The sequence below is a fragment of the Cydia fagiglandana genome, chromosome 2, assembly GCF_963556715.1.
Source record: "Cydia fagiglandana chromosome 2, ilCydFagi1.1, whole genome shotgun sequence".
NCBI classification, from domain to species: Eukaryota; Metazoa; Arthropoda; class Insecta; order Lepidoptera; family Tortricidae; genus Cydia; species Cydia fagiglandana.
The window spans coordinates 21,283,917-21,308,831 of NC_085933.1; the positions used below are offsets into that span (position 1 = coordinate 21,283,917).

At 37.3% G+C, this 24,915-nt stretch overlaps 1 protein-coding gene across 1 annotated transcript in view; it reads right to left on the reverse strand.

The window, feature by feature from the left end:
- Positions 1-2,603: 2,603 nt before the first annotated feature.
- Positions 2,604-24,915, reverse strand: part of LOC134672970 (zinc finger MYM-type protein 1-like) — a 54,952-nt gene continuing 32,640 nt past the window's right edge. Inside the window, exon 3 of the mRNA XM_063530929.1 lies at positions 2,604-2,616. Coding sequence (XP_063386999.1) covers positions 2,604-2,616 — 13 coding nt within the window. The remainder of the gene's footprint in view (positions 2,617-24,915) is intronic.

A 24,915-nucleotide genomic window follows, 5' to 3' on the forward strand; every position in this document is an offset into this window, starting at 1 on the left:
GCCAAGCGGGACGATTTGGAAACTCAAAATCCCAAACAAAATGACACTTAAGAGTGACATTCCATTTCCAACTGCAGCTGCAGTACTGTTCATTTTACTATGGAAACGCGTCGCTATCATTGTCAATTTCCATAGAAAATGAACAGTATTGCAGCTGCAGTTGGAAATGGAATGTCACTTTAACGCTGACGCATTCGTCACGTCACGCTGTCGAATGACATTACACTAGGGCTACTATAATCTGACGGTTTACAGAAAGCTGTAAGTATGTACCTAACCTTGTGATAAAACATTTATTTGAACAACGCCATCAAACTGAGATTATTCTACCTAAAGGCCTCTCAACAATACAGCTTAGGGCAAGCAAACCAACCAAAATCATCCATTTGTGTGCCAGAGCTCCTGTTGGCGGGCAGTATACAGATTTTATTTGCACACTACACATGTAAGCTAAGTTGTTTAATATTTAACCTTTCTTGCTCTAGTTATGTATGATCCTAACAGTTCTGCTGGCTGTTGTATCACTCAACAAGTACATTAGTTTTATGTACACAAAAAATTCCTCAGTGAAATGTTTTAGATAGTTTTGAGTCAAAGGCTCCCAGGATAAGGATGACTCACAACGGTCTGCAACAACTGCTACAACGGTCCAAGTCCGGGCTGGGACGTTAGTTAAATTTTTTAGGGATTCGTAGTCACCTAGAAACCCTTATAGTTTCGCCAGGTCTGTCTGTCTGTCTGTCCGAGGCTTTGCTCCGTGATCATTAGTGCTAGAAAGCTGCAATTTGGCATGGATACATAAATCATGCATTGTGACAGAACGGTAAAATAAAACTTACAAAAAAAGTTTTTTTAGGGTACCTCCCATACAAAAAGTTATTTTTTTGCTATTTCCCGATAGTGTGGGGTATCGTTGGATAGGTCTTTCAAAACAAATATGGGTCTTTTGAAACCATTTTTTAATATTGTTAATATTTCCGGAGATATGCGCTCCGAAAGAAAAAAAAATGTGTGCCCCCCCCCCTCTAACTTTTGAACCACGGGTCCAAAAAATATGAAAAAAAATTGTGAAACAAGAGCTTAATAAATATTTTAAATGAAAACTATAGCGCACATGATCGGTCTACTTGTTTGTGAGTTATTGCAAAAAATCTTCTTTTCTTAGTAAAAAGACGTAATGTACAAAGCGCTGCAAAGGTCTTATGATCCTACTAATAGCCCCCGTTTGGCCTATTTTGACACAATGGTAACTACAAAACCCTACACTGAGCATGGCCCGACATGCTCTTGGCCCATTATTTTCTATAGAAATCGTTACGTGATCAATGTCACCTGCCATGGAAAGAAGTGTCGAGCGCCCCGCCCCAGGCCCGGACCGACCTAGAGTGAGTCATCCTTGAATCAGAATAATGCTTTAATAACGGCTGTTGACACTCTTGCCAAGGTCCAATACGTAATCGTAAATTATTTTAAGTATAGGAGATTAATTTATAGTCATAATGAGCAACTTTTACTATGGAAGTAAGTAAACCCCGGCGAGATCGAAAAATAAAGGATTGGCTGCCTTATTCCGACTGACCTACATTTTTTCTTGATAACCGGGTCAGTCTTAAGTAAAAGTGCTAAGGGTTAAGGGTGTTGAAAAAACACCTTGTGTTCTGTGTACTGTCGCCGGCACGTCGCCAGCGAGTCTAGCGCACGTGGGGTCAACATTCAGATAAACGCGGCTGACTTGTTTGTCGACAGCTGCGAGAGATAGCAGCGCCGATAGGGGGACTAGCAGCATAATACTGGTATCTTACCTCTACGGCGGCGAAAATGGGCACGACATCCGTAAGCAAAAACGAGCTCGAGACTACGTTTTTTGTATTAAATAGCGGGCAAATTCGAGCTTTAAGGTGACAGTCCATTTCCAACGACAGCTGCACTACTGTTCATTATACTATGGAAATTGACAATAACACCGACGCGTTCAGTACTAGTAGTGCAGCTGCGGTCAGAAATGGAATGTTACCATTTGTTGCGCTATCTGATTCCGAAATTATAGTGATCTGTCAGTGTCGAAAGTGACATTTGTTCAACCAAAAACGTCACTTTTGACACTGACAGTATCGGAATCAGAACTAAAACTCGAATTGACCCGTGTGTGTTACAAATGGTGCAATAAGTAAAGTAAGTCGCTTTCATAAAAACTAATGCCTATGCCACTTTTGAACTTCTAAGTTATTCAAGTCTAATAAGCAGAGTCAAAAAGACGGGACAACGGACAACGATTGGAAAATTAAAATAATTTCATTTAAAACTATGTTGGCTCCTACCTCTATGTTAGCTATTACACTTATTGTTCCAGTAATGTACCTCTACGATGCTTTGTTCCTAGTCGCTCTGTTGATTCATCTAATTATTTCGGTCGTTGTTTCGATTTTGTAGATACAATTAATTAAAAAATATTACTAAGGTATAAATAGCTATAAATAGCTTATAATTTCGCTTGTATGATATAAATACGTACTTGCAATTCGATAAAAGGAGATTTCATGTAAAGGCTTCCTTTATTCTTCAAAAACTGATGAGAAACTTATATTTTGAGGTATTTCCTCATGTTAGCTGGTGGAACTGGAATTTAAATAATGATTTCAAATGATTCATATTGAAAAGCGTTAGTTTGGATTTGTTTTGTAATGTTTTAAGGTTAATATTTTCATCGCATAGTTAGGTGTGGTGAAAATTATGTGCTTAGTGGGATTATGAAATAATGCCAAGTTCTTTCATGGTTTCGCTAACGAAATAATTGAGATCTAACTGGAAATCAAGTAATTGCAAAGCCTTTAAGACCACAGCTCTTGTCCTGCATCACGTTATTCAATTGCTTCAAATGACTTGTTCTGTTATTGGCTACTTAATACCTCATCACGTTCTTTCGTCATCATCATATCAGCCAGAAGACGTCCACTGCTGAACATAGGCCTTCCCCCAAAGAGTGCCACAATGACCGGTCTTCCGCCACCCGCATCCAGCGGACTCCCACGACCTTTACCAGGTCCGCTCACACGTCACGTTCATCAGACTGCAAAATATTATAAAAATACAATTACGTAAGTATATTCACCTATGTAAAGACTCCAAGACAATGTTTGCATTAGAGGAGACATAAAACAAAAACGGTTCATGAATTTTTGATTAAAACGAGATTTGCTAGCTTTACTCGACAATAATAATAACTTTCTCCCTCAGGGGAGCACTGAACGCCAGACCGACCGCATAAGTCGCGACTCTAGAAAAAATAATCATGGCTGCTAAAACGGTAAGCATCTCCTTTGCAAGTTTATTTACCTTTCTCGGTATTTGGGTATATATGTCCGTTAACGATGTGACTTTGTGACATATCGACTTTTAAATGAACGAAAATGGATGGAACGTAAGTATGTCTAACCTCGCCCACCATACAATGTTTACCTATTTCAATTTGAACCTTGTTGTATATGAGATTAGGGTGACTGTCGTTTGTTTTAGAAAACAATGAAACAAACGAAACGCTACCTTATGTAGTTTTTGAAAGGTTTAAATTAGATTGTAACAGAAGTGTACATTGTAATGCACATTGGGCCTAAAGAGGCTATACCTATGCCTGCTCTGTAATCGGAACCTTACATATTATGTAGGTAGGCAAAACCTTATGGACACTTGGTTTTCGTTTAAAACAGCTTAATTTTAATGAATCCCTTAAGTTAATCTTAAATCAATTAGCAATTTTACCTTATTTCAATTATTTTTACAAAGGCTTCTGGGCGTCAAACTTCCTACAACTTGCTGCTAATAATAGACTTGTATAATTTAAGAACGTCCATTAAACCTTAATAACGTATTTAAAATCGTGAAACAAAATTAACTATTTCAAACAATATTTTTACATTTTATGTTTACCAATTTCAACGAGGGAGGATTTGGGAGCAGACAGTTAATTTTATTAAAATTTGTCGCTAATATTTCTAGTGGGGCGCGCTACGCTACGCCTACGCCTACGCTACGCCTACGATACCTAGCTACAATTTTCTATTTTCCAAGATCTCAAACTTTAAAAGGGGAATGCCTCGGCCGGTTTTTATTAATTCAACTGGATCTTTCGACCGAAAATTTCGAATTAAATGAACCAGAACTACCGAGTTACGTACAGGGGTTTATCACGATAATATGAAGTAGTAAATCGATTTTATAGAAACCTGTAAACACGAATCTGCCCGGGCATAGGTAGGTAGCTCGACTTCTTCTTCCCGTTTCACTCTTGACAGAGTGGTCGTGGTCTCATGTTAACGCTAAATGACAAGCTCCACAACACGACGCTATTCGTTCCTCTGTTGGTTGCCTGACTGGCACTTTCGTGCGCAAACCCATCCACTGCAGCTTTCGCCTGAACTGTACCGTACCGTATCTCGGCTAGACCTGTATTTATTTAAACACAAATTAAAGTAATACTTTAATTTGTACAAACGTGCAGTTTGCTATTTCATCAATTTCTTCATTCTATTTTTTTCATTTTATGTTTTTAAATTTTAGACCAGTGTGCATGCTGGTCATATTTTTAAAGACAATACCGAATAAATATTTCATACCGAAAAAATAAACCTGTCAGTTGAACTCTAAAAATAATGTTAGATTTATCGTTGCATCGCATCCGAATTTGATTTCATAGCCATTCATCACTTGATTCGACGATAAATACAAAATCCGTCTGCCGAAAATATAACTCTAGCTAGTTGCGCTGGTGACTCAATAGAAGTCACCAGCGCAACATTGCCACAACCAGCATTGCTTCACATCTTCTTCTTCTTCCTCGCGTTATCCCGGCATTTCGCCACGGCTCATGAGAGCCTGGGGTCCGCTTGACAACTAATCCCATGATTTGACGTAGGCACTAGCTTTTACGAAAGCGACTGCCATCTGACCTTCCAACCCAGAGGGTAAACTAGGCCTTATTGGGATTAGTCCGGTTTCCTCACGATGTTTTCCTTCACCGAAAAGCGACTGGTAAATATCAAATGATATTTCGTACGTAAGTTCCGAAAAACTCATTGGTACGAGCCGGGGTTTGAACCCGCGACCTCCAGATTGCAAGTCGCGCGCTCTCACCGCTAGGCCACCAGTGCTTAGCATTGCTTCACATACAATCGGAAACTTGTAAAAATATGTTAAAACGACACTGACAAATAGACCTCCGTCAGTAATGAATATATGCAATTTTGCTTAGTTTTAGTACACCATTTATCTTAAAGACAACGAGAATTTCACTTGGGAAAATACTTTTAACCTTTTAATGTACGAGATTACACTGGGCCCCAAAAATTAGGAAAATGCTTATATGCGTAATAGTTACACCTAAATATACTTGATCTCGGTCAAAATCATAGAGTAGGAATCCTCTAGACCGAGTTTAGAGCAATTATTTCATAAACTAATTTATTTTAACTAATTTCGGGTAGTTTAGTGGTGTTTTATTAATATCTCCGTTGACATTTGTTGGGACGTCAGTCTTTCCGTGACCACAGCTGGTGCAACTCAGCTGAAACGTCGGAATTAAAGGTGTAAACAATGAAATTATATCGCGGTAGACCCGTTTGTGTAATTAAATTATTTCATGCAACCGATGATGTCAAACATGCGGGGGGACGACGTGAGCGAAGTCCCGTGCCGTGATTGGTCCGTTCAAAGACACGGACGTCACACAAAGACACTTTCGACTCGAACATCGAGTAAGATACCGTATGCGTGACAGAGGGGGTAGCGCGACTATGCTAAGTCTGGAGGATGTTTTGTCTGTGGTCAAAATATATCGATTATAGGATGCCTCACGCTCTAACGGTCCGGGTCCATCCTGAGGCTTCCAACACTTCGTTTTCTATCGAGTGAAATGTGATAAATAAATTTAAGGACTTTCACGATTTTTACTCATTATTATTCACAACGACGGGACTTAATCTTAAAATTAAGTTTCAAATTTACCTCCGACGTTACGAGGACGGCGAATCCTCCTTACACAAATAGAATAAGCCCCACAGTAAGCTCAAGAAGGCTTGTGTTGTAGGTACTCAGACAATGATATACATAATATACAAATACTTAAGACACAGAAAACCATTACTCTGCATCAAAGATCTGAGCTCATCACTCAAATAAATGCACTTAACGGGATTCGGCCCCATACCATCCGCTTCATAGGTAGGGTCACTACCCACGAGGCCAGACCGGTCGTCAGATAATGGATACAAATGATGCTTTCTATAGGAAACGAAGTGTCGGATGCCTCGGCCTGGGCCCAGGCCGTTCTAACGTGAGTCATCCTTTAGGTACACTAGTTGAGATTTTGTGATGTAGCGGTCATATTTAAAGACAATTTTGAACACAAGATATACCTAAGAAAATATACGTAATCAATTTGAAACATGCTTGAAAAACGTCACATTTATACATTTTGATTGTGCAAAAACCTTTGTCTCCTCCTTTCAAAGCAAATTTGTTGTGGGAGTCATTTATCATTTTCAGGAAACCCTTTTTTAGAATACTTGAAGTCTGCAGGGTGACATTTTATGAAAACGACAACGGTTGTCACAATAATGCAAAAAAGAATAATGAGAAGAATCAAATCATTTATTCAGTAGACGGGTACGCGGAAATACGGTTTGATAAGTAAATTAATAATTATTTTGTAATAGATTGTTTAAAAAAGGCAAGCATTTTATAAAATTGTTAGAAAAAAACAAACGCAACCTGGAGTTTCATAATTAAAACGAGAATTCGTATTAGGGTACCTATACTGGTCTAAGAGCGCGCATCGGATGAGAGTACGCTACACTAAAATCCACGAAGCCGTTTAGGATACGCGCTGAACATAAATTATCCGCTGTATTCGAACAATGAGATACGTCAAATACTAGATATTGAAACGATATGGATTAGATATGTCAGTGTCAAACAAGTGTCAAAAGTGACGTATTTGTTTGAAGAAACGTCAATTTTGACACTTGTTTGACACTGACATATCTAATCCATATCTTTTCTAGATCTATTAACTGACGTATCTTAAAGTTGGAATCGGGCCGGATGTCGCATTTTGAAAAGAACGGAGGTTAGAAGTGCTGTGCGGTAAAAGAATCAAAATGCATTGAAAATACAAAAATAATGAATGTTAAAAGATTTTTCTTCTTCTTACAACAATTTTATTTCATTAATATTAGACAATATAAAAACACGTACTTTAACAGTGAAGCCATAAACTAATTAGCTTGAACCACTTGAATCCTAAATGGCGCAAGTTCATAAACGCACGCGTGACTTAATTAACAATAATAGTCACGTAAGTTTTTTTTTACCATATACTTCGATGTATTCATAAGTTAGTGTGTTTAATAAATACAACAAAAGTTAAAATAATATATTTATTGAATCGCCTGGATTAAATTCTCGCACATCTTATAAATCGACGAAAAAGTGTCACGTTGTGGACAGATCTCCATGGTAACGTTACAACCACGTTTTCTTATGACGTTATCACGCAAAATTATCGTCCGTAAACCGACTTTACAGACAACCTTTTTTTTTGCCAACATATCGATTGTGATATTGGTATCATATGTCCAAAATCTGAATAGCCCTTCGGCCCATTAATTTATCACAGACAGAGTTTCGGGTAATACCGTTTGAGTTATTTTTCTAAATCGCCGCTTTTCACCGCCTACCGTGGATCCCGTCATTTCTCTCCCGGACGAAGGGAATAAATGACGAGCAGTTAGGCCACTAACGCCGAGTGTTACTAAGGTAACTGATGACCCTCTGCCACGAGTTTCATGTTTATTGTGCGCGATGGTTTTAAATGTCGGCGCTGAATGTTTATTTTCATTTGTTTATGCGGCAACAGTGGGTATGAGATTTGAGTGTGTGTTGTTTTCGTTATAGAAAGAGGCGCATGAAATGGAGGTTGTTTATTGTTTCGCTAATATAACAAAAACGCATCAATAGTTTGTTAATAACCAATATAAATTCCTTTATACTTCTTGTAGTTTAAGCATTTTTTTGTTAAGTACTTAATTTGAATCTCAAGAAGTGAATTTTATTATTTTGCTGCTTTCTGTCATGGCCTCAGAGCTCTATATGAACATCTAGGTTAGATCTATGTAAAATAATATCCATAAAGTGTCCATAAAAATAATTATGAAGTGACGTGACCTAGTTAATGTGCCATTAAAGGGGCCCACTGATTAACAGTCCGCCGGACGGTATCGGCCTGTCAGTTACAACAAAATTTTGACAGTTCCGAACAACTCACAGGCCGATACCGTCCGGCGGACTGTTAATCAGTAATCACTGAGCCCCTTGATGCCTATTCAATATTAATGGGCATATTATTAAAAAAATGTTTTTCTGCTAGTACCTTTACATGATTTAAAAATCTATTATACTGTACAGACATGATACTTTCGAAGACAAGAGACGTACCTACGTTGATAATAACTATCAATGGCCAAGTAACATAATATGTTAAATACTTTATGAAATTCCTTTCTAGTTTCACTTATACGTCTCTGTTAACACTACCAGTGCACCTCTCGCGTAAAATTGAGATCCATTTCTACGGAATGCGGTCGACATACTGCAAGAACATATTACAGAAGTCAATTTCATCTTTACCCTCTTGAGCAAGGGTTCAAATTCCTTTGAGAGCCATTCGAAATGATTTCGTTCGAAGCCAGAAATGCATGCATCGACCAGTATAAGTGGAACCGGAGATTGAATCATGCTTGTACCGGTATGGAACGAATGACATAATACGTGAGAAGACACCGCAGGTCAGTTTAATTTGGGCACGTGTCGCTGAACCTATTATAGGAGACTAGACACTTGAGAGCTCGGATGACTGGCGGATATTACAGTGAATTATCCGTGTACAAACATGGCGCACTGACACTAGATTTGCGCTTTTTATTAACTGCTTCCTAGAAATGTTACAGCTCTTCCTTTGCCGCTTTCAGAGAAATATCTCGTTTCTGGGAAATGGGACCGGGGTGATAAGTTTATTTTTTAAAGTCGAACAGGAATCGTATATCTACGTGAGACATGCCAGATACTTTGAAACCGAAATAAAAATAGTTTTAGTCTAGTTTGGTCTGAAGACAAGCATTAAGTAGGTAATTTATTACTGAAGACAGCAGTTTGCGCGTCGGTTTGTTTGCAGGAGTGTGCGGTTAATACCTATGCTGATTGTTCTAATTTGATATTCTATACATTAAAATTAAAACAACTAACTTGACGGTTACAAGTGTGCGTAGAACCACCGTAGTTATTTTTTTTGGTGACAACGTGCATTATAGAATTACTGAAACACTTTTTAATGCATATAGATAAAATTTAAGAATACTACCTGTATATAAAACTGACTTAGCAGGTACTTGTTACCACTACAATAGTTACCCTGTACGTAGATAATAGGAATTATCAGTGATTTTGACACTAGTAATGGTCAGAATTTTATTAATTTTGGGTAGATAACTAGGTGATAGGCTATGTGTATTATTCATATGAAAATCCAATGTCGGAAAAACATAAAAGTCAACGACTCTTACCTAGGAGTAATAACATACACGAAAACAATTTAATTCAACTCAAAATAAACATGCCCCACCCATAAACAAAACACTCGCGTAACCGCACAAAAATATATCAAATAGTCGATCTTCTCAGCCGTCTTTGATTAAACATTCGAACTCTACATCCCTCATGTCGTACATACGTAATACGGCGTTCTTTACGAGATATAGAATTACTCTCATTTAACAGGCCTATTCGGATTTCGAGATGATCACAAGATCTAGAGACGATTTAGAGATCAACTAGATCTACAGTAGATGTCGACTAGATGTGACTTGGATATCTAAGTCATAACTTGTCGAAATCGTTCAAGAGGACCTCCAGAATCGCGGAAACGTCAAATTTGACATATCTATCTTACAATTATCTTTAAATTATCCATATCGTAACTTGTTGAAGTCTAGTAGAAATCTAATTCATTTTCCGAATCGAGCCGTAAGACGGAACAATGTAACATTTTCCGTGAGAGCTATGTAATGCCGTGAAATAACAGAACAACTGACGCATCGCGGAGGTTTATGGCTTGAAGACGTCTACCACTTCTCGACTTAACCGAACGGGAGTACCTAGGCATTATTTAATTTCGAATATTGTACTACAGTGGAGGCCGTAGTAAAAATAAGACATTACACAATGAAAACAATCAGTAGGTATATGAAAATTTTGGTTAAGTAAATAAACAAATCAAAATACTATACCTATCATAAAGAATAACATTTCAGTTCATCTTATAAAACAAAGTCCCCCGCCGCGTCTGTCTGTGTGTTTGTATGTTCGCGATAAACTCAATAACTACTAAACGGATTTTCATGCGGCTTTCACCTATCGATAGAGTGATTCCTGATGAAGGTATGTATATAATTTGTTAACTCATGCGAAGCCGGGGCAGGTCGCTAGTATAAATTATGTCAGATCATTATCATTTGAATAAAAGCGATAGGATGTCTAAATCATGAATGCAAAAATGGAATGCACGCGACAACGTCACTGAACATCAAAAGGATAGTGAGCTGCACTCAACCGAGCCAAGGTGTGAAAAGGCGCAAAATTTAATAAAAACGAGTAACCGGGTACACTTTTCACGTCCACCGCCGCACAAAAGCATGGAAACGAATACACATCGCGGGATACCGTAAATTTTGTGAAAATACCAGTGGAGGAGGTACCGAAGTAGATATACCTACTTGGTCATACGGTGGTTGGTTCCGAAATGAAATTTAGAAAACTGGAATTTATGTGCGCATTTGTTTGATCATGTTTAAATGTAACTTAATGCAATATAAATTTTGCAAAATTTATTCATATATATTATTTATAGTCATTCATATTTTCAAAAGCTATTTAGTTAAAGTTAAATTTAATTCATTTTAATTGCATAATACATTAACTTTGCTGATGACAGCAGTACTACTCATAAAAAAAACCAGTGCGTAAAATTTGTTTCTATTTGAAAACAGACTTGAAGTAAGTACTACAGAGACTTGAAAATACATATAATCATACCCCGGCCGGCGAGAGCAAAAATGCGTCTGCTCCTAGTGCTTAATTAAATATCGACTATTCTATCGACATATGGATGTCGATAGAATAGTCGACTTTTAATTAAGCACATTTTTTTTTTAAACTGAGCATTAGTATTTGTTATTTATTTCAACTTGATACCTCCACGCGTTTCTAAGAATAACCCTAAAACAATTTTCTATCAACATAAAATTATTATTATTATAAAGTTATTCACAATAAGTATCAGAATGTGTTGAAGAAGAACGTTGGCATTTTAACTTTAAACAATTTAAATAAATTGATATCTGGCAGAGAAGTGGAACTACCTAATACAGAACAAATTCATAATCACTATGAATTATTTCGTTTTGCTCCGATTACTACAGTAGATTTAGAACGGTCCTTTAGTTGGATGAAATGGATTTTATCGGCAAGGCGAAGGAGTTTAAAATCAGAAAATTTAGAAAAAATGCTAATTGTATATTACGAAAATTACATAAACTACTGAATAAATACAAGCACTTGGTTTTAATTTTGTTTACAACAATAATTAATACTTCTGCATATCATAACGGTGGTCCAGTACATCGTGTTGTTTTTATCGACATCGACCAAAGTGTGTGTCCTCGCACTATTAAGCTGTCAACGCATTTTTGCTCTCGCCGGCCGGGGTATGCATATAATATGTACTTATCCCTATTACTTCCATACTTGACGTAGCACTTGGTATGAAAAGTTAGCGTGGTGTGACTCTATTTTGATTTCATGGTAAGTACTTAAAATATCCAGAAGCTAAAATATTTCATGATCGATTTTATATCTATTTTAGACTGTATTATGAGGATTTTCTTTGTTGTCAGGATACACAGACTTAAAATGCTATCGATTTATTGGGATTGTGTTTTTTCCTGAGTCAAAACAAATCCAATCTAACTCAAAAGCTTTCATCCCTCTCTTCGAAGTAATTGTGCGTAAACGTGCGCCTCGAGAGCGGAAAGGATAAAACTTTTAACGACAAATTTAATTTAATTCAGCAACTTTCAAAATAAACTGGGGTAATAACGTTAGGCTTATGAAGCGTTTAGAGTCACGTGTCGACATAAAATCTTTGGAAAGGGGTTCTTGGAAGCGACTCGTCATACAAAACAAGAGACGCACAAATACTCCTGGCTCCTAATTCAACAATGATGGAGTGCCTTTTTTTTCGTATTTTCTCGGAAACGTTAATATTTGTCAATTTTGACATGCTACTTCAGTCAACCCCAATACTTTTAGAACCGAGACCGAATGAACGTCGTTTCCGAGAAAATGCGAAGAAAACAATTATGTCACATCTGTAGGTACTTGCCTATAATTGCGACTTTTTTACACATGTTTTTTTATACAAGCAACCAATGTAGGTAATAATAAAATTGGTGTCGCCCATCTTGCTATTAATTTAACAGATTGGCTTTGATTTAACAGATCATTACTTGTGCAATGTGCATACTTTATGAAGCCCCAATTCCAGAGTTTTTTCAAAGTCCTTTACGTCTAGCAAATCGATGAAAATTCTAATAAAATATGACAAAAAAATATATAACTTTATTTTAATTATTCTATGTGGTGAAGCAAGTTGTGTGACAGCCTTTTCTTAACAAAGATATTATTGGCAATATGAAAAGGCACATTAGCAGAGAATATTACAAGCTGTAACGTTTTAGATCGTTTAAGATTAGCAGGCGTAACGTAAATTAAAGTTTACGAGTATGCGTAACAGATGCAAAATGCGTTCATTCTACCAATAGAGACCAGAGGAAAGTAGTAACATGTTCGTTAATCTGCAAATTATAGTATATCCCCCTTATTAATAAACGCGCTATTAGCTAATAATCGTTTGTCTTTATCTGTCATTTTGACTTTTGTCTTTGTAAGAAAGGGATAAAACAAAATTTAACTCAATCAGGCCCGTAAAGTTTTATGCATAAGGGGCTATATTTATATGTGGATGTTTGTTATTATATTTCTTCTGCGCGTAATTTATTCTGCATAAAATGATGATGATGATTGGTACTCTAAGTAAACTCATACTTCCATCCCCAATTCCATCTAAAGGATGACTTGACGTTAGACCGGGCCGTGTCTGACCCGGAGCTTCCGGCGCATGGTTTCTATGGAAGCTCCAGCCCAGACACTGCCCGGTCTAACGTGAATCGTCCTTAAATCGGTATATCTTCATACCAAATTCCATCTAAATTCTTGCAAATATAGTCTAGTTTCCTTGTGATTTTTCGTGGCATTTTCCCTTCACTAAAACGCGTAAAAATTACGTACGATTTTGCGTTAGCGCCCTCTTAAATCCAGAGTATTATTTTTGAGCCACGTAATTTTTAACCCTCTGACCAAATTTACCATTTCTATGTTGCCTACTACTATACGCCCATACGACTATGAAGTTTCTAACACAGAAGACGTTTTCAAAAAACAAGGAACGTTTTTGTAGATTAGTCTCAAACGTTTTCATATTGTGCATTTGCATTTATTGTGGATGACTGAGAATGAGAACTAAAAACAAAAGAGAACTAAAATCACAAGCATCCCTTTTTCTAAAGTAATTCTAGATTCCAGCCACGCGGTTTTATTATACTACTTAGACAGGAAATAGGAATTTCCAAGAAGAAACGTGGAAAATTGGTTAGGTTCAGCAGCCACAGAGCACTGGCCGGCTGCCCAGTACTCATTCCACCCACTGGACGCCATTAGGTATAATTTTAAACTACCCTCTTGTGGCTAGAATACCAAGTTAGAGGAAAATCTCCGTTATATTGGTAAAAGTAAAACTCTCTTATCGTCGGTGCTCACAACAACTGTGCCAATTCGGAGCATTATTTTTATTTATTCAGACATCATGTTGTTTTTAAACTGAAATAGGTAGATGTCATATTACATTACCTACTAAAAAAAAGACACATTAGGGGTATTTTTTTTCTTATTTCAATTTATAATTTACAAGTACATAGTAGTGTAAACCAGAGTATAAATTTTATATTAAAGGGAAAAATCGTAAATATTACTCTTCCGGCACTTGAATCCGCAACCACCACAATCCGTTTTTCCATTTTTTCCTTTAATATAAAATTTGAATATCGCTCACAGACGTATCTGCTTGTTTAAAATTGGTTTATTATGAGTATAATTAGTAAAATAATTTAGTTTCCCAAGTATTCAGAGGAAATGTGTGAAACACATCAGTCACTTTTCATTAACTGATTTACAATCATATAATAGGCACCTACAAATTTAATATTCCTCGTTTTATATTGCCAGTATAGAAAAAAGCGAAATAAAAGTCTGTTCCTCTAAAAGAACCGAAAGGAGTTCCTCACACCAAAAAAAGTAGGCCCAAGATGAGTGATGTTTTAAATTTGGTCGCGTGTGCTGCGAGCTCAGTTTCGCGCCGGGGGCTGTAATCTGCCCTAACAAGCAGCCTTTGTGTCCCACGACATGGTAAGTGTTACGAAAATATAGTGTCCGTCACAAAACACTACAGCTATTCGCTAGAATTAAGAGCATAGAAATCATCCATTACAGTTGGTTTTTTAGCAGTAGGAAGAGGGTAAGCAATCTGGACGGGTCTTTTAATTGAAAAACGCTTTTTAAAAATCAGTAACTATTACTTATGAAAGCAGAAGAATGTAAATAATCGTGTAATGATTCATAATTGTTACTTATTTGCCGTGACTTATTTTTAAAAATTGTTTTTCATAAAAAAGACTCGTCAAGATTGTTAACCTTTTTTCTAATGTTAAAATAGTACATTATTGTCGAGGCTCGGAAGTAGCTACTTGCAGGCTGAGGATTCGTTTTAAACGGACGACCTTGGGAGTCCGTTTAATTGAATCCGAAGCCAGCAAGTAGCCTTCCAGCCGAGTCATATATAGTGCTTTTCTCAAAAATGGTGCAAGAAATATAAATATCATAGAAATATTTTACAAAAGCAACATTCTTACGTATATATTTTCACAGAACAAAGCCCTTGCAGCCTTTTTATTTTTTTAAATAAAAAAATAGAAGTGTATTTTTCTGCCGAAAATACGCCAACCTATTTGAGACTGCTAAATAGTCGCGGTACTAGTCATCTGTTTGGCTTTTTAATGGGCCTGTGCCTCCATTTGATATGGCCATTTCAACTTTTAAAAAGTTTGGAACTCGACAAATAATGGAATTTGTATGCAACATTGCAGTCCCAAAATCGAGACTGCAATGTTTTTAACTTTTTAATTTTTGACTGACCATAAACTCCGCGCTTCGCGACCTATTTTTTAAATGGCAAAGTCGGCTTTGCCGTCCATTTTTGAGAAAAAAACATTACTCATAAAATACACATAGTTACTCAACTGATAACACGTACCGAGTACCGACACATGCAGTTAAAGTAAATTTGTAATATTCAGTTAAAGTATAAGCCTGTAATTTTCAGTTAAATTAGGTACTAGTTAAAACCCTTTTTCTCAAAAATGGACGGCAAAGTCGACTTTGCCGTCTAAAAAATAGGTCGCGAAGCGCGTAGTTTATGGTCAGTCAAAAATTAAAAAGTTAAAAACATTGCAGTCTCGATTTTGGGACTGCAATGTTGCATACAAATTCCATTATTTGTCGAGTTCCAAACTTTTTAAAAGTTGAAATAACCATATCAAATGAAGGCACAGGCCCATTAAACAGCCAAACAGATGATTAGTACCGCGACTATTTAGATGTCTCAAATAGGTTGGCGTATTTATGGCAGAAAAATACACTTCTATTTTTTTATTAAAAAAAATAAAATGGCGGCAAGGGCTTTTTTCTGTCAAAATATATGTATGTAAGAACGTTGCTTTTGTAACATATTTCTATGATATTTATATTTCTTGCACCATTTTTGAGAAAAGCACTATATATGACTCGGCTGGAAGGCTACTTGCTGGCTTCGGATTCAATTAAACGGACTCCCAAGGTCGTCCGTTTAAAACGAATCCTCAGCCTGCAAGTAGCTACTTCCGAGCCTCGACAATAATGTACTATTTAATAACGAGTAGTCTAATTACGTGTCTTATTTGGTTTAAACACAGCTTTTGTGTGAGAGCGCGACGGTTTTCAGATTCATATAAAATGTATTGCTTGATTATAGTCAAGAACTCCTAATAATACCTAACACCTTAATACTTTGTAGTATTTCGATAAGTATACAGGGTGTCCCAGAAATCGACGTCAAGCCGTAAACGGATGATAGACCAAGTCATAACAGTTATCATAAAAATACAAGAAAAAATCCAACTCATGTTCTTTAAAAATTATGGTCACTTTAATAATTCACTAAAAATCCACACCCTGTAGTGGTTCTTTAACTCTTTTTACTACAAATTCCATAATTTATTCGATTTTTTTTATTATTATGTAATCTTGAATAATGCTTCTGTAGATTTTTGCCTAAAATTTAAAGCCAACTGCTATTACTTGGAAGAAAATTACACTTTTCCAAAACCAAATTATTTAAATTTACTGTTTCGCCCAACTTTAACTGACTGTACTGAAAAAAAAATGTACTACGCTAGTTTGGCAAGTAACGTTAAAAACTGGCGCGTTTAATAAGGATTCCAAAATGGTATAACACTTGCTAGATTACTTTTTAAATAATTGGTCAATTTTTTTTTTGTAAATAATCCCAGTTTTTTAGCAAAATGTCCATACTTCCTTAAAATGACTTTAGCTTACCTAAAGCTTTGCTCAACGCCGTTTCTTTGTTTGATAGAGACGGGAAGAGTCATTTTGGAGTGTGAGCGAGATAAGAAATCAAATTTCCACGTAATTTAAGAGCAAGGTTATGATATTGACTCAATCTTTTTACTTTAATTTAGGACCAGTTTTCTCATTAGAAAAAAATTAAATAAAAAACAAATTATCAGATTTCTTTTTTTTTTACAATAAATGTTCAAACTGCCTCTTCCTTCAGCGGCAATGCACGCACGACATCTTCTTTAAAAAGATCGGGTTATTTTCCGGGCAAATCTTCCCCTATTTACAAATTCAACCGCCTCCGTTATTCTTTCCCGCAGCTCAGCTAAATTCTCGATTGTTTTTGAGTACACTATCTCTTTAACCGCTCCCCAGTAAAAAAAATCTAGGGGATTTAAATTTTAGTAAGAGAACATCTTGATGAAGAATACCCTTGCTCAGGTGGACAGGGCGCGCTGGGACACTCTTGTGGCCACCCCGTTCGCCTGATTTAAATCCCCTAGATTTTTTTTACTGGGGAGCGGTTAAAGAGAAAGTGTACTCAAAAACAATTGAGAATTTAGCTGAGCTGCGGGAAAGAATAACGGAGGCGGTTGAATTTGTAAATAGGGGAAGATTTGCCCGGAAAATAACCCGATCTTTTTTAAGAAGATGTCGTGCGTGCATTGCCGCTGAAGGAAGGCAGTTTGAACATTTATTGTAAAAAAAAATGAAATCTGATAATTTGTTTTTTATTTAATTTTTTTCTAATGAGAAAACTGGTCCTAAATTAAAGTAAAAAGATTGAATCAATATCATAACCTTTCTCTTAAATTACGTGGAAATTTGATTTCTTATCTCGCTCACACTCCGAAATGACTCTTCCCGTCTCTATCAAACAAAGAAACGGCGTTGAGCAAAGCTTTAGGTAAGCTAAAGTCATTTTAAGGAAGTATGGACATTTTGCTAAAAAACTGGGATTATTTACAAAAAAAAAATTGACCAATTATTTAAAAATTAATCTAGCAAGTGTTATACCATTTTGGAATCCTTATTAAACGCGCCAGTTTTTAACGTTACTTGCCAAACTAGCGTAGTACATTTTTTTTTCAGTACAGTCAGTTAAAATTGGGCGAAACAGTAAATTTAAATAATTTGGTTTTGAAAAAGTGTAATTTTATTCCAAGTAATAGCAGTTGGCTTTAAATTTTAGGCAAAAATCTACAGAAGCATTATTCAAGATTACATAATAATAAAAAAAATCGAATAAATTATGGAATTTGTAGTAAAAAGAGTTAAAGAACCACTACAGGGTGTGGATTTTTTAGTGAATTATTAAAGTGACCATAATTTTTAAAGAACATGAGTTGGATTTTTTTTTTGTATTTTTATGATAACTGTTATGACTTGGTCTATCATCCGTTTACGGCTTGACGTCGATTTCTGGGACACCCTGTATACGTTTGTTATTGACCTGTAATACTCGTATTTAACGATGTGTATGTGATGTCGTGTGTTGTTATTGTTACGATGTGTGTGAGCAAATTTACAATAGGACCAACCTCGAAAAAAAAATTACTCTTCTATAGAATATTTATAACAACATCAGACCAGCCAAATGTATGAAACAGCCAATTTTTTTCGTGCTTTCGGGGTTGGCCCGGTAGTAAAAGTTGCTTAGTATGACTTATATATTCACATCGTGAAATATTGCAGGTTATTTTTCTTTTATTTATGAGAAACGAACAATCATTCATTAACATTAGTCAATAGATTGAGCAGCAGTAAATAGACCTATAGTTTCCTTAATTAACAAATCAAAAATACATAGCCAGGTTATTAAGAAATCAACTTGTATATTGGTATTAAGCCTAAAAGCCGGTACAGATGGACTGCAACCCGACAGCAGCTTGGAACCGCACGCCGACGTTGCAGATGGCGTGCAGTTCCTATACAAATTGCAGCAGGGTTGCAGTCTATCTGCATCGGCCCTTAGGCTTGGTGCTTAGCTTATCTAGACTGAATGCCTTTTTAATGTACTAACGCCTAGTTCATTTGTATTAGTAATATTAGTACCTATACTTAGCTACAAACTATACATCTTATAACATTTTAAACTAGTATTCACCTCTCCTTTTCCAGATATAACCAAAATCACAATCCTAAACAAATCTTAAAGGTACCGTCGACGAGCAAACGTTTTTTGCCCGACACAGAATTTATTAGGAAAGGGTTAATAAGGGAAGCCCTGCCAAATCCTTTGTACTCCGTGTCTTTAAACCGCAAACTGCTCGGAGGACTGCCGAGGGCTTAAGATGACAAAACCCTCGTTCTAGTTTTGGTTAAAACGTTAATTATAATTTAAGTGTTACAATCAGATGTACAAATCTTCGCAAGCCCACGGTTGTTCGGAAGAGATCGCGTCTTAGCGATAAGATCGTCTGTTGTTTACATCTGCTTGTCTTCCAGTTTTCTTTTGTATTGTTTTCTTTTGTATTGTTTTCTTTTATTGACGTGTACACACAGACAATGTATCTGTGGGTGTAAGTACAATATTGTTTTTGTGTGCATCCACCGCGCATAATTTTCAGCTGCTTAAAAAGCTCTTTGTTTAAAAAAAATCATGAATTAACGTGTAGTTTTGAATAAAATTATTGATCGTTACAGGTTGTGTTATATGTGTGAATTGATTTTTGAGGTAAATTTTATTATTTACAATTTATTCCTACTCCTGAGTCCATGATATTTATCGTAAAATACTGTAATACCGACAATATTTTACAAGTACACCATGTTTGAAAGATAACAAGCATCCATAGCAAACTGTCGAAAAACGTTGCAAAGTAAATGTGTCGCTTAACTTCAAACTTCAAACCATTCGACCCTCTCGGCAAAAATCCACTGTATAAGTAATATGCTTTTTGAGTGTTCCTTACATCCTGGCTCGCTAACATATACAGCCGCGCCCACTCTTAAGTTAACTTCCCTCTTCCGAGACTTGCTCCACCCGAGCTGTCACCACAGACTGAATATCGTTATGCGCGCTATGCATGCCCGAGACAGGTATAGGCTCGGAGTAATTAACAATGGAGCCGCCATTAACAGGCGTTCCCCTCTGTCGAAAATAGGCGGCCAATGGTCAACCACATGTCAACCATATGTATGGACTGACGTTTATCTGACATGACGTACCTATACATTTGATGTGCCCCTCCCCCGCAAAAAACGGCAGACTATTTTGTACCGAAAATTTTAGACATGGCGTCTCCGTTGTTAATTACTCCGAGGGTATAGGACCTCTGTGATGTGTGTATGACATGATGTTTGAGACCAGTACTTCTCCGTCTAAACTTGTACATACACTACATCCACCCTATTACCTTTTCTCAGTACCATGCTACGGGTAGGCGGAGAGGAAATTAAACAAAGAGTTAAGAAAAGTAACTAATTTATTCTCCGCCGCAAGCACACGAATAGGTCGTAGGGTAGGGTTCTAGGCCGGTACTGATTTTGCTCCGAGGACAGTTCCACCACGCAAGTACTCCCCTGAAGCTGCCGGAGCCACTGCGGGTTTGGAGACGGAGACGGACGAGCTGAGGGACGTCAGCTGGGCCGCTCAGGAACTGCCGGCTGGTCTTCACGGCTACGGTCTTAGCCGTAACTAGGCCCCCCAAAGGGGATTTTAAACACTAAAAAATGATTCCATTTGCACTAAATGAGTGCAGGAACGGAATGAATAAATATAATCGTACAAATTCATTCTCGCCGGGCACGACAGACGTCGCTGCGCGAAGGCAAGCGAGCGTGCGCCGGCGACGGAAGCTAGATCTGTCCTCCCCTGATCGACTGGCGCGCGGGCCCGCGCGGAGAGAGGGTCCGCGGGACGGGGACGCCGCTAGCCGGTTTACTTCGAACAAAAGAGTGTTGCACGAAGTACAGTAAGTCGCAATTAGAGGGAACAGTTTTGTGTAAATAATATTAAAGTGATATTATTTTAGTGTATTTAAGACAAATGTTTATTATTAAAGTATTTATATTTTAATGCCACATAAGTTATTTTACAATCTAATTTAATTTTATAAATGTAACCTAGGTTACGTAACGTATCTACGTTACAATACCCCGGCGCGTGGTCAAGGATTTTATGTCATCTAAATGAAATAAAATCCGCAGAACTAAGCACTTGTTAATACGCTTCCATAAATCTTCATTCATACTTCACGCTTGCATAAAACATTAGTAATTACTCGAAAATACGTTCAAGAATTTAATTAGTAACGCACAATTACAATATAATAATGAGTTGTCTCGTTACACGAACTAGAAACCCTACAAGTACCTTGCTAAATAGGAGGTATCACGCACTATTTTTTTTTAATTAAATGAATATCTTCGGAAGGAAAAGAAAACCACACTTCGCAATTGATTACGCAATTTTTGCACTGTGCGTACAGTATTTGGAAGTGACAAGAATTTAATTGTCAAAGCCATTGGTTTTTAATACGTCAAGAAAAATTGGGTAAATGTTGAACTAATTCAAAAAAACAACAAAATACTCCGTCTGTTACAACAGTAATTAAAAAAAATTTACGAACGTTTTTGGTTGTTTTTCTTAAAAGCACAAAAAAATGTAAGAAGCAGAAAGAAGAGAAAAAACAACACAAAAATAAAAATCCAAAAAAAAACGTTTAAATGCAACTAATGCGTACGGAGCGTAAATGTACAAAAAAACAAAGTAACAATTTAGTTAAAATTAAAAAAACACTCTTTAATATGGCCGACTGTACTAATGAAAAGAAGACTGATAATGGTTACAATCAAAAAAATGCCAAAGAAGTAACAAAAAAAAATAATTAATACAACAAATGCGGCTGACTATACAGTGCGTACGATACAAAGAGATTGCAAATAAACTTACAACAATACTACTCCGTACACTGTAGCTGCTGGCAACCAAAAAATAAAAAGAGGAAAAAAACGTTTCACAAAAAATAAAAAAACCAAAACACCACACAAACACACAAACCACAGATACCCACTCAGAGCAAAATCAGACCCTATTTAAAAAAACCACGGTGAGGCGCCAGTGCTACGGGTAGGCGGAGAGGAAATTAAACAAAGAGTTAAGAAAAGTAACTAATTTATTCTCCGCCGCAAGCACACGAATAGGTCGTAGGGTAGGGTTCTAGGCCGGTACTGATTTTGCTCCGAGGACAGTTCCACCACGCAAGTACTCCCCTGAAGCTGCCGGAGCCACTGCGGGTTTGGAGACGGAGACGGACGAGCTGAGGGACGTCAGCTGGGCCGCTCAGGAACTGCCGGCTGGTCTTCACGGCTACGGTCTTAGCCGTAACTAGGCCCCCCAAAGGGGATTTTAAACACTAAAAAATGATTCCATTTGCACTAAATGAGTGCAGGAACGGAATGAATAAATATAATCGTACAAATTCATTCTCGCCGGGCACGACAGACGTCGCTGCGCGAAGGCAAGCGAGCGTGCGCCGGCGACGGAAGCTAGATCTGTCCTCCCCTGATCGACTGGCGCGCGGGCCCGCGCGGAGAGAGGGTCCGCGGGACGGGGACGCCGCTAGCCGGTTTACTTCGAACAAAAGAGTGTTGCACGAAGTACAGTAAGTCGCAATTAGAGGGAACAGTTTTGTGTAAATAATATTAAAGTGATATTATTTTAGTGTATTTAAGACAAGTGTTTATTATTAAAGTATTTATATTTTAATGCCACATAAGTTATTTTACAATCTAATTTAATTTTATAAATGTAACCTAGGTTACGTAACGTATCTACGTTACAACCAAAATCGCATAATCTGCATCTGTCATCTGCCAGTTTGAAGTTAAGCGACTCAAATAAAAGTTTAGTTTTCGTGTTTCGTGTAGGTATATTTTTCTTTTATTTGCTTTCACTAGCTATCATCTGACAGAAATAAACTACTAGGTACTTAGTTTACTTACCTTACATATTTTGGTTTAAGACGTCCAGTCATCCATTTTTGATCCTAAGTCGTTATGGTCGTCGAAATGGTATCCAAACTCCGACGCTGAGAGGAACAGTGTTAATTATTCGTAAACCACTTTAACGTGATCCCTCCTCATTTAGAGCTTTTAGGTTGAGTGTCCACTTAACGCTTAATGTAGTGGCGACTGAACGAGATCACACGAGATAGAGCTCACTAATGTTTGTGTCGTTGACAATACCTACGTTTTAGAAAGCTTAGCTAGTAGGTATAGGTAAATTATTTAGCTGCTAGCTCTCTTCATCTTAGACTGCATCGACCGTCAAGTGCCCTCGTTAGGGGAAATGTATTTTCTAATAAACCAATTTATGTATAAATCAGTATACCTATTACTATTGTTTTCCTACCGATTCCCCAACTTATGGTCTTTGTTTGACAAATAGATTCATCCAGCAAAAACTTAGTGTTTGATTTAGAATCCAGCTTGATTGGGCAGCATTTAATTAACTAGCGGACATCCTCAAACCCGTTAACATTCCACAATGCTTGAAAAGTCGCCTCTTTAACCAATGCACAATGTGTCCTGATGCCCACCATGGCCTACGGTGCCGAGACATGGACACTCACTAAGGAGGCTGTGCATAAAATCCAAGTGGCACAGAGAGCCATGGAGTGCACCATGCATCAAACTTCAAGACCGAGTGAGGAATTTCGAGATCTGACGCCGCACCAATGTGCAAGACTCGACGTGCGTCATTACCAAAAAGCGTTTGTAATTTTAAGCATAATTTGCCATATTTGTTAATAGCTTTATAATATCGATGCTAAAATGTAGTGGAAAGCAACCCGTTCCCGAAGGTCGAATGAAGGGCGAGTGATAAATCGGCTCTAATGAACCAAGTCCGCCGGAGCGGGCCGTAACACGATATGTTTCCGGCAGAATTGTGAGAAGAAGCACTTAATACCAATTTCCAAATGGTTTCATTTTGCATCATTATTAGACTTAAGAGGCGAGTTCGAACGTACATTTTAATATGTACAGTCAACGTTGTATAGTAGGTAGCATCCAAAGTATTCAAATAGTTTGGTACACCATCGCCATACAAGCAATATGTATGGTGTACCGAACTATTTGAACATTTTGGATGCCACCTACTATATGACACTGACTGTACGTTCAACAGAAACACGACCGAAGGAAGTTGTGAAGTCGACACGAGTTGCGAATAAAATTACCTATTCGCACGTGTATCGTACAACGTTGTACTGTACATAGGTAATTATGGCCCATTAAACTTTTGAGGTACGCACGAAAAGTGCCGATCTCCCACTAAATTTTTTTTAATACAACGTCGGTGGCAAATAAGCTTACGGTCCGCCTGATGGTAAGCAGTCACGATAGCCTATGGACGCCTTCGACTCCAGAGGTGTTACATGCGCATTGCCGACCATTTAAAAACCTGTACACTTCTTTTTTGAAAAACCCATACTGGAGACCCTAGACCCCTAGTCTACTCATTAATTGACAATCCTAGATATCATCATTACAAATCCAAACATCATTAAGAAGTGGTCTTCTTAATGATGTTTGGATTTGTAATGGTAATCATCGATCCCCCATAACAGACGTGAACGGAATGAACTAAACGAATGACATCTATCATTTTGAGTGACATCGAATAATATCCACCTGTGGGTACAGCCAGCATCTTAGAGGATATAACCAACGGAGACGCCATGTCTAAAATTTTCGGTACAAAATAGTCTGCCGTTTTTTGCGGGGGAGGGGCACGTCAAATGTATAGGTACGTCATGTCAGATAAACGTCAGTCCATACATATGGTTAACATGTGGTTGACCATTGGCCGCCTATTTTCGACAGAGGGGAACGCCTGTTAATGGCGGCTCCATTGTTAATTACTCCGAGGCCAGCATCAATATAGTAACGGATGAGACTACGAGTTAAAATTATATAAAGTATCATTCTATAGAACTTGCTAACTATGTAAACAAACCGCCACATTAAAACTGTCACTAAATCATGATTTCAGTGTGGCGGTTTGTTTACATAGTT